Source organism: Pipistrellus kuhlii, unplaced genomic scaffold (assembly GCF_014108245.1).
Source record: "Pipistrellus kuhlii isolate mPipKuh1 unplaced genomic scaffold, mPipKuh1.p scaffold_m20_p_18, whole genome shotgun sequence".
Taxonomy (NCBI): domain Eukaryota; kingdom Metazoa; phylum Chordata; class Mammalia; order Chiroptera; family Vespertilionidae; genus Pipistrellus; species Pipistrellus kuhlii.
Genome location: NW_023425493.1, coordinates 2446653 through 2462113, shown reverse-complemented (window position 1 = coordinate 2462113; position 15461 = coordinate 2446653). Strand labels below are relative to the sequence as shown.

The following is a 15461-nucleotide window of genomic DNA, read 5'->3' as shown; positions in this document are numbered from 1 at the left end:
GCTGGGCCTAGAGCATCGGGGCATTGCTCCTCTCCGGACTTTCCTCTACCCCAGCAGAGCACAGCAGCTCCCTTTGGGGTGCTTCTCGGTAAAGGATGGAGCGCCGTGGCAGGAGCTAAAGCCTGTGGGCACTCCCTTATCGCCGCCACCCCCTCTGGTGTACGATGTTCCCAGAGTCTCCCCCAGGAAAGGCCAAGAGCGTGGCCCCCTCCATAGGCAGGCTGACCTCTCAGCAGACTGGGCAAGAGGGCACAGCTTGCTCGTATGACCATGTGCCCTTTTCTAAGACTCTCTCCATTCATTCCATTCTGGCTTGGATCACACATGCTATTCCAGCCAGGTTCACCGGGCCTCTTCGGGCACGTGTTAGAGTCCCCATGAATAGGGCCCTTCGATTCAAGAAACTTTGTTGATCCCCCACTGTGTGTCAGGAACACATCCTAACTGTCCTCACTGCTCAGAGCCCTTCCCAAGATCAAGGGGTCAGTTGCAAGGGTCCATGAGGCTCCCATAAATCCCTCCCACGTCTTCCTGGTAAGCAGGCACACTCAGCAGCGGCCACAGTAATTTACATAACTGAGAGGAGAGACACATGACCTGTATCCAGGAAAGGGGGTGGGTGGCAGGTGACAGATGACCGAGCTCAGACCTGAAGCCAAGCTATTGTCATCCTGAGCTAAGTCAGGAATTGAGCCTGTGCCACCTGCCTGGTCTTCTAACTGCCCAAGAAGGTCCTTCAGGATCTGATTTTCCACTGGGACTGAACTCACTTGAGAAATTTCTAAGTGTGTATGTGTGTGTGTTTTTTTAATTCAGAATACATTTTTTTCTTCCTTTGGATTTAGGTTATTGGGAGCCCAAATTAGCAAGATTAAACAATGGTGGATCATATAATGCATGGATGACAGAAAAAAGTTCAGAATTTGACTCTAAACCTTGGATCCAGGTATGACATTTATCTGATAATATTTACTGTTATCTATATATATCTAAAAGCCTAGCATGAAAATTGTCCCCTCGGGAATTCAACTGGGAGATCAAGATTTCCATAGCTCGCTATAATGTGCACTGACCACCAGAGGGCAGCGCGGAATGAAGGAAGGCCCTTATTGGTCCTGATCATTGGCCAGGTCTAGGGACCCGATCTGCGCACAAATTTTGTGCACTGGGCCTCTGGTTGTGTAAAAATGACACTGACTTAATAACTTTTTGTTGTTCCTTTGCAATGTTGTTAGGGGAAATAGCAATGACTAGGTGCCAGGTAATATTCTAAATAGATAACATCCTTAAAATGAACCCTATGAGGTTGGTTCTAGCACCATCCTATTTTACAGATGAAAAAACTGAGACGCAGAGGGGTAAACTAACTTCCCAGTGTCGTGCACAGCTTCTTAGTGGTTGAGCAGGGATTTAGGTCCTCTGAGCTCAAATACAGACTGCATTGATTAGTTTGCTAAGTAAAACCCGGGGTGTTGGCTCTTTGGTTCTGAAGAAAGCTGGCTGGCTGCTCAGTGATTGAGATGGCGTGTGACTCGTGGACAAGGACAGTTCTGCTCAGCGGCTTTGCTCCGTTGCAGGTGGACATGCAAAGGGAAGTCCTGTTCACAGGCATCCAGTCCCAAGGCGCCAAGCACTACCTGAAGTCCTACTACACCACTGAGTTCCGTGTGGCCTACAGCTCCGACCAGACCAACTGGCAGGTCTTCAAGGGGAACAGCACCAGGAACGTGATGGTCTGTGTGCATGTCTCCTTCAGAGTCTTCCCACTCACCCGATGGTCGCTGTGACTGGGACCATGACTCTTCGCTTTTGTAAATTACTTTTCTCGGCATTAGAAACATGAAGGGCTTTCTTAGGGCCTAATGAAGGAAAGTGGGGAAATGATGGGTCTGTATATTACAAATTAAAGGGATAAGCCTGACTTCTGAAACTTCAAAACTCCACAGGACTTTTTAAAAATCACTTTATCGTCAAACGAAATACTAGACTTTTCAGATTGGCAGATGGTGTACGGCAGCACAGAGTATTTATCTGATCTGGTGCCTTCAGGGGATCATGCTAAAAATATGCCATCAGGTTCTGATGTTACTAATGTTCTGATGTTACTAATTTTTTCTAATTTTCTATATTCTCTATAACTAACTTTCTATATTATCGCTTAGCTATTTCTTGGATAGATAAGAAAAATCCTAAACGATGGTTCTTACTAATCAGTATCAGGAAGAGAACATAGATTTCAGTGAGAGTCTCTAGCTTAAAGCATTTTACATCTAGATTCATGAGGGATATTGGTATGTAGTAGTTTTATTTTTTAAATAAATTTTATTGATTTTTTTACAGAGAGGAAAGAGGGATAGAGAGTTAGAAACATTGATGAGAGAGAATCATCAATCAGCTGCCTCTTGCACACCCCATACTGGGGATATGCCCGCAACCAAGGTACATACCCTTGACCGGAATCGAACCTGGGACCTTTCAGTTCACATGCCAACACTCTATCCACTGAGCCAAACCTGTTTCAGCTAGTTTTATTTTTTTTGTACTGTCTTTTCTGGTTTTGGTATCAGAGTAATACTAGCTTCACAAGCTAAATTGGGAAGCGTGCTCTTCTTCCCTATTTTGTGGAAAAGATTGTCTAGAATTGGTATTAGTTCCTTAAGCATTTGGCAGAATTCACCAGTGAAACCATGTGGGCCTGGAGATTTCTCTTCCAGAAGTTTTAAGATTACAAATTAAATTTCTTCAGCAGTTATGGGCTTTTCAAATTATCTCTCTTATATTGGGTGCATTGGAGTACTGCTTTTTCAATGCGTGGCTCCATCTCCTCTAAGTTGCTAGATTCATGTCTGGAGTTGTGCTTACGTCCCTTATCACCCTCCTGACGTCTGCGAGGTCAGTGGTGAGACTGCCCGCTCACGTCTGGTGCTGGTCATTCATCTCTTCTCCTTCCGCTTTGTTAGTCTTGTTAGAGATTTGCCTTTTTTTTTTTTTTTTAACATCTTTTCAAAGAACTGGCTCTTTGCTTCATTACCCTTACCTACCATATTTCTGTTTTCTGTCTTGCTTACTTAGTTGCTTGGTCTGCCCCTAACTCTGTTTCGGCTGCATATCTCTGATGCCACTCTGGCAGGGGAAGCGGATGGGGCACAACCTCGGACTGCCAGGGGCTCCAGACCAGGCTGCCCACCTGACAGGGACTCCTCCTCTTTGCTGCTGGTGGGAGAGATGCTCTCCATGGACACTGCAGCCGTGGGCGCCCTGGGAGGAGCTGGGCCCCAACATGGCTTCCGACACACCCCAGTGAGGGCACGAGGTGCCTCATCACAGCTCACGCCCGTGGAGGTCAAGGCTCTGCCCTTGGCCTCGCTGCTGTTGGATGAGGAGAGGCCATAGTTGTATCTGAACTGGCCGGAGGGCAGTGATTGTCCAAAAGAGCTTTGCCTGCTGGGCTGCCCTCTCTTGGCGCTGAGGCTGGAGAAAGCAGGGCTGTGCTGGGGCTGTTCGTGTCTGTGCTCCGTGGTGTTTCCTGGTTGCTGGCTCCTTCTCTTCCAAGATTGGGGGCTGTGGGGCAAAAGGAAACCCAGGGAGCCCATGGCCATGCTGTTCCTAGGGTCCGAGAATCCTAGCCAGTGTGCCCTCTCTCCCCTTCCAGAGCATTCTTGTTTCTAGTTGTACTTAACAGGAGGAATGGGGAAAGGTACACCTATACCATATTCCTAAAGTGGAAGTACCCTTAAATATTTTAAAGACCATATCGATTTAGGTCTGGCCACATGAAAACAATGTCACAATATTAACTTACACCAAAATTTTACTATAAAATCACTTTACAGAGAATGTTTGCATAACGAAGCTTGTCTCTTTTCCTCTAGTATTTTTATGGCAACTCAGACACCTCTTCAGTCAAAGAAAATCGGTTTGATCCGCCGATTGTAGCAAGATACCTCAGGGTCTATCCAACCAGATTCTACCACAGGCCTGCCCTGCGCCTGGAGCTGCAAGGCTGCGAGGTTAACGGTGAGGAGCCGCGATGCCTGACTGTCTCCCCGCCGCTCAGAGTCCAGGCGGGAGGTGCGGGAGAAGGGGAGGACTTTCAGTTCTCTTCATCATGTAGGCTCTTGAAACGTTTGGGAAGCAGAGGTTCCACTCAGGCAAAGCTCACGGTCACTCAGAGGGACACAGGTTCTCCAGCCAGGGGGCGGGGCACCTGGGTGACATGCTCTCCGCCCTGACCTCGAGGGAGGGTCCCAGGTGAGGATGACCTCCGCAGCCCATTTCTCATAGAACTGAGATTCAAACGAGGCCTGGCTCTTCCGAAGTCCTCGAGGACACTCATGTGATAACGGTATCTAGCCATGTTCCCGCATGCATCAGAGTCTAATGAGTGGTTTTGCGATCTAAGTCTGCTTCCCAGCTTCCTGAAACCTTGACCAGGCTCTGTGTCAGGTGAATTTCACATCCCATGTAGATACCCTCGCCTTCTCTATGTTAAGCTGCTGTTTTTCAGGGATGTAATGTGACCTGCGGTACAGTGAGATGTAGGGAACCACATGTGGCCATAATAAAATTCTACCATGTGGATTCTACATTGTAGAACAATGATGTTTGAGAGTCATAGTAATTATTCTCCTTCTCTGATTCTTCAAGCGGTGCTTTCCAAAACTGTTCACTGCAAAACACATACAGAAAGCAATACCTGACTTGGCCTGGGGTAACAGAATAAAGTAGCTGTCCCAGGGCTTGGCTGACCCAGACCCCGCCTGGCTGCTCACGACTAAGGGGCGGGAGAGCCCAGTATATGGGCACCCCGGAAACGCGCTGTGGCACGCCTGGTGGGAAGCCACAGCGCCTTCTCTCGGGGCAGAGGGGAGAGCTACCCTCGTGGTGGCGAATGTAGCCGAACCTTGGAATCAGCTTCTTATCCAACCAGGCAATGTTACCTCTACTCCTGATATTCACGAGGAATGCGGATATGGGCGTTGTGCCAGCGCCCAGATAGCGGGGCCTGTACCCTCTCCCATGAACTACAGCTTTCGTACAGGCAGCACTCCTCAGAACAGCTCCATAAACCATGTTTTCCTCCCAGACGGTGTCTGATGGAAGCGGTAGTTTGATCAGCTCCTAGAGTCAAGCTGACACCTGAAAATGGGACAGTGAGCTCTGTTCATCCATAGGACTGATCCATACCAACAATCAACCGTATGGATGAACAGAGCTGACTGTTGTGATGGCTGCTTTTGCTGGTGCTCTGAGTTCCTTCTCTCATCCCCACACAAAATGGGGTACAGAGAGTCCTGGTGGTGCGGACTAATCCCATTACTTTTCTCTCAACAGGATGCTCCACCCCACTGGGCATGGAAAGTGGGAAGATAAAAAACACGCAAATCACAGCCTCCTCCTTTAAAAAGTCCTGGTGGGGAGGTAACTGGGAACCCTTCTGTGCCCGCCTGAATGCCCAGGGACATGTGAATGCCTGGCAAGCCAAGGTGAATATCCCTGTTAACACAGTTCTCTCAGCTTCCAGAAGAAATCAAAAGAACATGGGGGGCCTGGGAAGCCAGACAGCGCCCCTTGTTTCTGCAGGTCGTGATCCTGGGCCTGAGGACTAGCGTGCCTGTTGACTCAATAGCTTTCCTCTAACGCTGACTCACAGGGAAGTTATTCATCAGCTTTGCAGTTTGTCTAATCTTAATTTAGACCAGGGGTGGGCAAAGGCCAGGTAATAAATGTTTTGGGTTATGTGAGCCATACATTTCCTGTCAAAACTATTCATCTCTCATCGTAGCAGGAAAGCAAACCATAAACATTATCATGGCTGTGTTCCAATAAAACTTTATTTACAAAATCAGGGGGTGGGTCAGATTTTATCCTAGGGCTGTAATTTGCAAGTCCTCTTTGAGACAACTTACATTAGCAGTAAGTGATTTAGATTTCCAACATCTCTTCCTTTCCCCCACCATGCCCCAATTTAGCAATATTTTTCATTTTCTTAGGAGTGCCATTAAAATTTTTTTGTTCCAATTTTTCTGAGAACTTTGTAATGTTCCTTTAGACCAAGCATGTCAAATTCGCAGCCACATGCCTCGAGGCATGCTGCTCACCTGCTGAAATTTGAAATGCTTGCTTTAGACAATTGGCCACATAGTAAAATTCTGCAAAACCAGGGATGTAAAACATTGATCTGAGTCGGAGAAACAGCTTTTATATTGCCCCTGATATTCCCACACATTAAGTCAGGTGACAGTTTTAGGGTAACTTAATAAACTGACTCACTTTTATTGCACGCTTCAACTGACGTGATACATCAGAATGACATCAGAAATTAGAACAATCCCATCAACCAATTTACTCCAAGTTCCCTATTTCCTCTCTTCCTAACTCCCTCCCTAAAGGTACCCACACTGCAATTCCCTGGACAGGCAAGCCTCAGATGGCAGCTGCCCAGCCACCCAGGGCTGTTTGAGGCTCAGGTAACCAGGGCTGCCCGAGGCTTGCACTGTCAGCAATGGCGGCAGCAGAGGTGTGATGGGGCGTCGCCTTGCCCTGATCTCCATGTACCAGGCCTCTAGTAAAATAATAAAGTTAATAATGTCTCATTACATTTTATTTATATAATTTTTAAAAATCATAAAAGTAAGAGTAAAAGGTTAAGGAGAGAGGAAGAAAGGTGTTTCCCAGATGACCCTTTAGATCTGTTTATGGCACAACCTTATCTCCCCACCACCCCCCATCCATGGTACAGACTTTAAAAAAAAAAAAAACTTCCTCCAAATACAATTTGCTCTTAGTCTTTGTGAAATAATAAAGGTTCCAAAGAGGAAATGCTAATTTTAATTTTTAATGCTGTCATTTTAAATTTGGAATTCTAGGTCACAATTATTTGTTTCACTTGACTTATTAGCATGAAATGTGTTTATAGGGCCTCTTTAGAGAGGATGAAAATCTAAGCTAGACATATGTAGGCACGCATGCAGCTGAAAGGGCCTCTACCTATTCTATCAATATACCTAGAAAACCCTTCTAGTAATAATTAATGTCGTTTTTAAACATTCGTTTAAAATCTTGCTTGGCGTTGACTTGTATTGACATAACCTTCAAACACGTGGTATCTACAGAACATGTGAGGTGCAATTAACAAGTTTTGCTTGAAAAAGTTTGTGTTTGGTTTGGTTTTTGTTGCAAAACTAGGGCTAAGAAGATGGCGGATGAAGAGCATATTCGGCACTGCATGCTTTACGAGTTCCAATTAGGAAGAAAAGCAAGTGAGGCTGCAAAAAACATCTGTAGTGCTCTTGGTCAAGATGCAGTTAGCGCCAGAAAATGCCAGCGTTGGTTTGAGAAATTTCGCGAGGGAAATTTTTCGTTAGATGACAAGAGTGGTCAAGGCCGTGTGTCCAATTTTGATCAAGAAGCTCTTCAAGCTCTTTTGGTGCAAAATCCTCAAATTACCCAACAAGAGCTTGCGACAACTTTAAATTGTTCACAAAAAACAATTTCCAATCAATTGCGTGCACTTGGCAAAGTCCAAAAGTTTGGAAAATGGGTTCCTCATGAGTTGACCGACAACAACCGTAATCAAAGAGTCACAATTTGCAGTTGGCTCCTCTCTCGTCAAAACCGTTTGCCGTTTTTAGAGCAAATTGTTACCGGAGATAAAGAATGGGTGCTGTATGTTAATTTGAAAAGGCGGCCTCAATGGTTGGACAAAAATGAGGCTCCACAGCCCACACCAAAACCTGACTTGCATGCGAAAAAAGTGATGTTGTGTGTTTGGTGGAATTTTAAAGGAATTCTTCATTATGAACTTTTACCATCTAACCAAACCATTACAAGTGCAGTGTATAGTGCCCAATTGGAAAGGTTAGCCCAAGCTTTAAGAGAAAAAGAACTCACGCTGATTAATCGGAAGGGCGTAATTCTTCACCACGATAACGCACGACCGCATACTGCAAGAATCACTGCTGAAAAACTGCGCCAGTTGGAATGGGAAGTTCTCCCTCAACCTGCATATTCTCCTGATATTGCCCCTTCCGATTACCATTTGTTTCGTTCTTTGCAAAACTTTCTTCTTGGAAAAAAATTTAATAATGAGGAATGCCTCAAAAATGCATTGACCGAATTTTTTGCATCAAAATCACAAGAATTTTACAACAGAGGGAGGGATTAAAATGCTTCCTGAGCATTGGGCACAAGTAGTAGAAAACAACGGCAACTATATTGTTGATTAAATTTTGTTGTATTGTTTAAATAAATTCGATTTTAAAAAGTATTAGAAAACGACATTAATTATTACTAGACCTAATATATTCTACATCACAAGTACCACCTTGGTTTGAAGACACACTATGATATCACCAAATGCCACTAAAGGGTATAATAGAATTAATAAAAATTATCCAATACAATACTTATAATCCAATTAATTTTCTCTAAAGATACATAAAGTATATGACTATATACATATGCATGTGTATACATATGTGCATGCAATCATGCACATATAAGAGATGTTGAGACAAATAGATCAATATTCATGATTTCATTATTTCATATAGAACCGAATGAGACTATGGGGCTTGATAAATCTCCCAGAATTGAAAATTCATCTCAGATTACTCTAAAACTCTATCTGTCCTCTGGTCCTCCTCCTCCATATGCATAACCCCAAGCCTGTAACCAGGCATGTCATTTGGCCACAGGCAGGACAGTTACTGTGCACACCAAGCCCTGTGTGTAGCTTTATCAAGTCTCTCAAATACTTTATGTATGTGAAATATCTGAAAAGAAGAAATTGCACTATGTCTCCTATTGGCTGTTAGCAAAGAAAGGAAAGTGGGCTTTTCTAAAATAAATACCGAATGCTATTCCGTTCTTTCCCAGGTGGCCCTTCAGTATTCAGTAACATCATCATAGCATTTAAAACAACTTGCTTACCAGAATAACACTTAAAGATGATTTATCGGTTTAATATTTTTCCCAAGTCAATTTCATTTACTTGTTTATTTAACAAATATTTGACGAACACCAACTGAGTGCCTTGCTCTGTGGTAAGTGCATAGAAACAAAACTCATCAGTCCCTGTCCTCAAAGACGAAGGGATACAAAGATGAACCCAGATCATGACTGCACCTGTGTGAACAGCTCCGGAAGAAGTTAGCACACATGCTGTAGCCACAAACAAAGGAACAGGGAAGGCAAGGAGACAGGGCGTCGTAAGGGATGAGCGTGGAGCTCTGGCATTTCTGAGTAACTTGGTCTAAAAAAACAAAGGCTTGGCATCTGTCTTACCCATGTGTTCTCCTCCTGTTCACAGGCAAACAACAACCAACAGTGGTTACAAATCGATCTGCTCAAAATGAAGAAGATCACTGCGATCGTTACCCAGGGCTGCAAGTCCCTGTCCTCTGAGATGTACGTGAAGAGCTACACCATCCACTACAGTGACCAGGGAGTGGACTGGAAACCTTACAGGCAGAAATCCTCCATGGTGGACAAGGTACAGGGCGTGTTCGGGCAGAAAGGGAGCCGTTAGAAAACTGTGATGAGAATGAGCATTTGCAAATAGCTCTTTGCATTGGACAAACATGAGCTGGCATGGCCCGCTCTAAACCCTGGCTCTGCCTGGGGCCATGCACATTGCCTCTCTGTGTTGACTGAGCCACCTGTGGAGCAGTGAGAACAAAGCTCTGGGGTGAAACATCCTTACCTCTGATGGAGAGAGATGGAGCGTGGGCTGCTGTCGATTTAAACACTTATTTCCCACTCCTGGAGGCGGGGTCCCAGTCAGGGTTTAGGCCCTGTCGGGTTCTGGTAAGACCCTCTTTTTGTTATGTCCTCACGTGGCCTTCCTTGTTGAGTCCACGCAGAGAGAGCTCCCAGGCCTCCTCCCCACTTCATTGTGTGTATTAATTCCATTTAATTTAATCCTAGTGACCTCCCAAAGGCCCCACCTCCTAATACCATCCTACTTACCCTATATAATAAAAGGAAAATATGCACATCTACCAAGCGGCAGAATGACCAGTCACTATGACACACACGGACCACCAGGGGGCAGATGCTCAATACAGAAGCTGCCCCCTGGTGGTCAGTGCGCTCCTACAGGGGGAGTGCCACTCAGCCAGCAGCCCTGAGCCAGGCTCATGACTGGTGAATACAGTGGTGTTGGTGGGTGCCTCTCCCTCCTCCATAGCAATGCTAAAGATGTCCACAGCAAGCAGGCCTAAGCTGTCAGTCAGACATCCCCTGAGGGATCCTGGACTGCAAAAGGGTGCAGGCTGGGCTGAGGGACACTGCCCACCTCGAGTGCACGATTTTGTGCACTGGGCCTCCAGTTTGATATGAAGTATCAAAGTTTATATGTGAATTTTGGGAGGACACAAACATTCAGTCCATAGAGGGGTCCAGAAAACCTACCACTACATTAGCGTTTCCTTGGAGATGCTTGTTATTCGTGCTGATCACACACCCATGGCCATAAGATAACCAGCCCCTGGGTTGGTTGTTTCTTTGGTTTGGTTTGGTTTATTTCTCACTGTCCTCCTAGCAGAATAAGCATCATTGTAAGAAACAAACCGTGGTTCAGCTTCTGCTGTGTGTGAATCACAGGGAACTTGCTGGGGATGCAAAAACCAAGCAAAATAACAAAACGAAAAAAAAACAAAAAACGGAGCAAGGACACAGTTTAGCAGAAACTATAGGGTATATCCAACAAGGAGGACTACAGTCGCATGGCTGCATTTTATTTTAAATATTAAATATTAATAAGAGCCACTATCTGTCCCTTACTAGGCACTTGTTGTATGTTTATAGACTTTTGTTAATTCTAACAACTTCTATAAGGTAAAATTTTATTATCCCCATTTTGCCAATGAGGAATCGAGAATCAGAAAACTTAACTGGCTCCGAGTCACTCAGTGGGGAAGGGCCTGAGGGCAGAGCTGGGCTTGTAGCTGCCCCATACACCCATCAAATGTTTTATCTTCCCCTACGTCAGCTCAGATCCCTGGAGAGCGGCATTCCTAACGAGGCCTGTCTGGAGTGGGATTTCATTGAGGGTTGTCTGTGTTCTTGGATGCCTTTGGTTTGAACAAAAATAATTTAAAATGAACTGTAAGACATGTATACTCATTATACTAGCATTAAGGATTTTCTCATCTTTTGCTTTCAGGTTTTTGAAGGAAATAGTAATGTCAATGGGCATGTGAAGAACTTTTTCAACCCTCCAATCATCTCCAGGTTTATCCGTATCATCCCAAAAATGTGGAATCAAAGTATTGCCCTTCGCCTGGAGCTCTTCGGCTGTGATGTTTACTAGAATTGAATATTCAAAGAGACAGGAAGGACTCTTAAACATTTCAAGCCACTTAGAGTGGGCCATGTATTTTATAGCTATGTTAAATTCTCTATTAGAGAATAAAATTTTGTATGTGAAATTTTTATAATGTAACTCTTGGCTACCATTAATTGAGATGATAGCTGTTATTTTTGCATTAATTGGAATGTAAATGGGAAAATATCAAGAACCAACAAGAAAATGGCTTATCTTTCACAATGATTAAATATGCTCTGTAAAGTAATATTCTATTCAAGTAGTTAACATGCTTCACCATAGTTCTTTTAAACCCTGAACATATTAATAAAAGAGATATTAATTTTTAAAACCATACCTGGGTAGCTGTCACTTCTACATTTTTCTTTAAAAAAAAAACACACAACGGCCAAAACCGGTTTGGTTCAGTGGATAGAGCGTTGGCCTGTGGACTGAAAGATCCCTGGTTCGATTCCCATCAAGGGTATGTACTTTGGTTGCGGGCACATCCCCAGGAGGGGGTGTGCAAGAGGCAGCTGATCGATGTTTCTCTCTCATCAATGTTTCTAACTCTCTCTTCATCTCTGTAAAAACTCAATAAAAATATTTTTTATTTTTTTTTATTTTTTTTTTTAAATATATTTTATTGATTTTGTACAGAGAGGAAGGGAGAGAGATAGAGAGATAGAAACATCGATGAGAGAGAGTCATCGATTAGCTGCCTCTTGCACACCCCCTACTGGGGATATGCCCGCAGCCAAGGTACATGCCCTTGACCGGAATCGAACCCGGGTCCCTTCAGTCCCCAAGCCGACGCTCTATCCATTGAGCCAAACCGGTCTCGGCATAAAAATATTTTTTAAACACACACACACACACACACACAATGGCCCAGTTGTTGAACATTGACCTATGAACCAGGAGGTCATGGCTATTATAGATTCCCCATCAAGGGCACATGCTTGGGTTGTGAGCTAGATCCCCAGTGTGGGGCATACAGGAGGCAGCCAATCAATGATTCTTTCTCATCATTGATGTTTCTTTCTCTCCCTTTCTCTCCATTCTTCTCTGATATCAATAAGAAATATATTTTAAAACACACACACACTATGATTTAAGAGTAAAGGAAACAAATGAGATTTTTTAATGTTCATTTTCTTGACAGTGGAGAGGAAAGCAATCTTATCATGTGAACGAAGAATGCTTTAAATGCCCGTCATACCCACATGACAGTGGTTTTTCTGACTCTCTTCCCTCCCCCGCCACTAGGAAAACTCAACATATTCTCAGCAGTCCTGTTGGCCTTGTGAATCTGACCTACTTTCCCTTGAGCTGATGGCACAATACGGACGTTCAACATCCGGGGTCCCTAGACACAGAACTTGGAACTTTGGCTTCATTTCAGCTGATGTTTACATGGCACTGTTTCAAACAAAGGCTCACGTAAGGGACAGCTGTTACCCACTGGCCCAATGCAGCTATTCCTGTTAGTCCTGGCTTCTGGCCAATGTAATGCTCTGTGGTCACTCTGTTGAAGTTCTTAATAATTTTTTAATAATGAGTCTGACATTTGCACTTTGCAATAGGCCCTTCTTCTGTAGAAAGGGGTGGGATCTCTTCTTATCTACAGAGGTATAATATTATACATAGAAGCAAGGAAATCATGCGGAGCAGCAGGGAAGGGAGAGATGAGAATGGAGCAGGGATCCAGCTTCATTACCCACCACATAAAAAGAAAGGACCCTGACGCTTCCACCCCCTGCCTGAGGCCATTGCTAGTCCGAGTCAGAGGTGAAACTGGAAACCAGATGCTCAGACTCCCAGACTCTCCTTCAGTCTGGTTTCTGTTCCATAAAGTGGAAATGATAGTCATAACAATTATGATTCATCCGCCCCAGGCAGGTGGACATGAATATTAATAGGAACTATTCATTGATATGAAAATTACTTTGGAGATCAATAAAATGTTTGGGTTATACCTGATTTGTGTAGAAATGTTAAAACCGCTTTTATTTTGAAATAAAGCCACGTATTTTTATTCCTCTCTTTGAAGTCATTTAGATGAAATTACAACTTGGAGCATCTCACTGACATAATCTACTCTACTCTCTGTTATGTAATAACTGGTTGCTATGGGAAATAAATTGGTGACTCACAGTGGACTCATGACTTGGAAAAAGAAACAAACAGATACAACCTGACATTATTCATCACGGGGGATGAGTGGGGAAAGAGAGGCCATGAGTGTATCGCAGATACAAAGGGTCAGAGGAAACATGGCATCAGTTCTCCGGGATTTTTTCATGTTGTTAAGAGGAATTACAAACTTTGTGACACTCTTTAGAATAACTAAATGATCACTATCTTTTGAGTTCAGAACCATTTGGGCAAACTCAGCAAAGCACTGTGATGGGCATTGTTGGGGAGAGAATAAAAGAATAAATAAAACACACCACTCTGGCTCTTCAAACACTTGTTGCCTAGTTGGTTGGCTGGAGAATACATGCTCGGGAAGCGAACACAGACCGTAGGAAGATTTCTCCCTGAGGAGTCCCTGGTAAAAAGTCAATAAAAGGAGTAACCCTGGTAGGATGCAGTCAGCCTGTGGAAACTTTTGGAGAAGGTGATTTGACCCTGACCTTGAACACAGTGGGCAAATATTAAGGGGATCCTGGCAGAACCCCAAAGAACCGGACTGGGATAAAGGTCAATGAAGACCAGAGAAGTGGAAGAGCTTTTTACTTAGATTCAGGTCCCTGTAAGCTTTTCCTGACATACCCACTCATTCTCCCTACTCCCTGGGTACACAATCTGACACTGTGGAGGAGGTACCCAACTATATCTCTCCATCTCTCATCCCCACACCATGCCTGTAAGTCCAGTACATTTGCAAGGTCAAAAGAAATAAAAACAACAGCTACCTGGAAGGACCCGGGGATCTGACGGTGAGTTAAGAGAAACATACAGATACAAAACGTGTCCCTAATCTGCCAACTGTGAATGGTAGACGGTGGAGACCAGACTGAAAGTGAGCTTTACTGGTAATGTGATGGATGCACACTGGCTCGCTCAGGTTGGCAGGACCAGACATGCTGACCAGAGGGAATGCAGGAAGGAGAAAGTGGGTGAAAGTGTGTCCCGTGTGGGACACTGACTAACTGAGATAGGAGGCAGTCACGCAGGTACATCTGGATAATGACAAGATGTTAGAGTGCTGATGTGATTGCTCTGTGTTGTTGTGTTTTCCCACTAGCCCACATCTGAGCCTCTCAAATTCATCTGCACCTTCATATTTTACATTTAGGGCAGCTTCTCAATGTCTCAGGAATGATGTACAGATGCTTTCATACATTCCCCTGCTCTTTTTGGCAAGAAATTTGGTAATGGCTTTACCTGTCCTACTGATCTCACCTGTTCCTCCTTGTTGACTGAGAGGCTTTTGGGAAGTCTGGAATCTGTGATTCCACAGATGTGACAGATGGCATAAAGCTTTCATTTTCTGAGGAGACAGTGACAAAAGCTACATTTCTATGTAGTGCTTAGAATAGTCCTTGACAGAGAGCAAGTGCTATATAGGTATTAATTATCACTAATGTTAACATGATTAATAACAATAATAGTATAAATAGGCATACTATAAAATCAATATAATGGCATTCATTATTATGAACAATTGTTATTTCTGCTATATTCAACACCTTGTGGTAAGGTATTGAATACCACTCATTACTTTTTTAAATTGTGGTAAAATATACATAACAAAAATGGTCGAAATGGCAAGTTTTACAAGTGTACAGCTTGGTGGTGTTAGGCACGTTGACACTGCTGTGCAATCATCATTAATTTTTTAATATTTTTTATTGATTTCAGAGAGGAAGGGAGAGGGAGAGAGTGATAGAACATCAATGATGAGAATCAGCTGCCTCCTGCATGGCCCCTACTGGTGATCGAGCCCACAACCCAGGCATGTGCCCTTGACTGGAATTGAACCCAGGATCCATCCGTCTGAAGGCCTCCGCTCTATCCACTGAGCCAAGCCAGGTTGGCCATCATCATGAATTTTTTTTATAACCACTCTATTTTCTTCCTGTAACTCCATGCTTTTCCCTCTAGGTAGAGAGTCTGATTCAACTGCACACACAGCCAGAGG

The 15461-nt window shown here is 44.0% G+C and overlaps 1 protein-coding gene across 2 annotated transcripts in view; it reads left to right on the top strand.

Annotated features, from left to right (window-relative positions):
- Positions 1-11666, top strand: part of F5 (coagulation factor V) — a 65245-nt gene extending 53579 nt beyond the window's left edge. For both annotated transcript variants that reach the window (XM_036443021.2, XM_045582954.1), the window contains 6 exons: positions 846-946; positions 1578-1733; positions 3873-4017; positions 5335-5486; positions 9314-9496; positions 11171-11666. In XM_036443021.2, coding sequence (XP_036298914.1) covers positions 846-946; positions 1578-1733; positions 3873-4017; positions 5335-5486; positions 9314-9496; positions 11171-11317 — 884 coding nt within the window. In that variant the 3' untranslated portion in view covers positions 11318-11666. The remainder of the gene's footprint in view (positions 1-845; positions 947-1577; positions 1734-3872; positions 4018-5334; positions 5487-9313; positions 9497-11170) is intronic.
- Positions 11667-15461: the final 3795 nt, after the last annotated feature.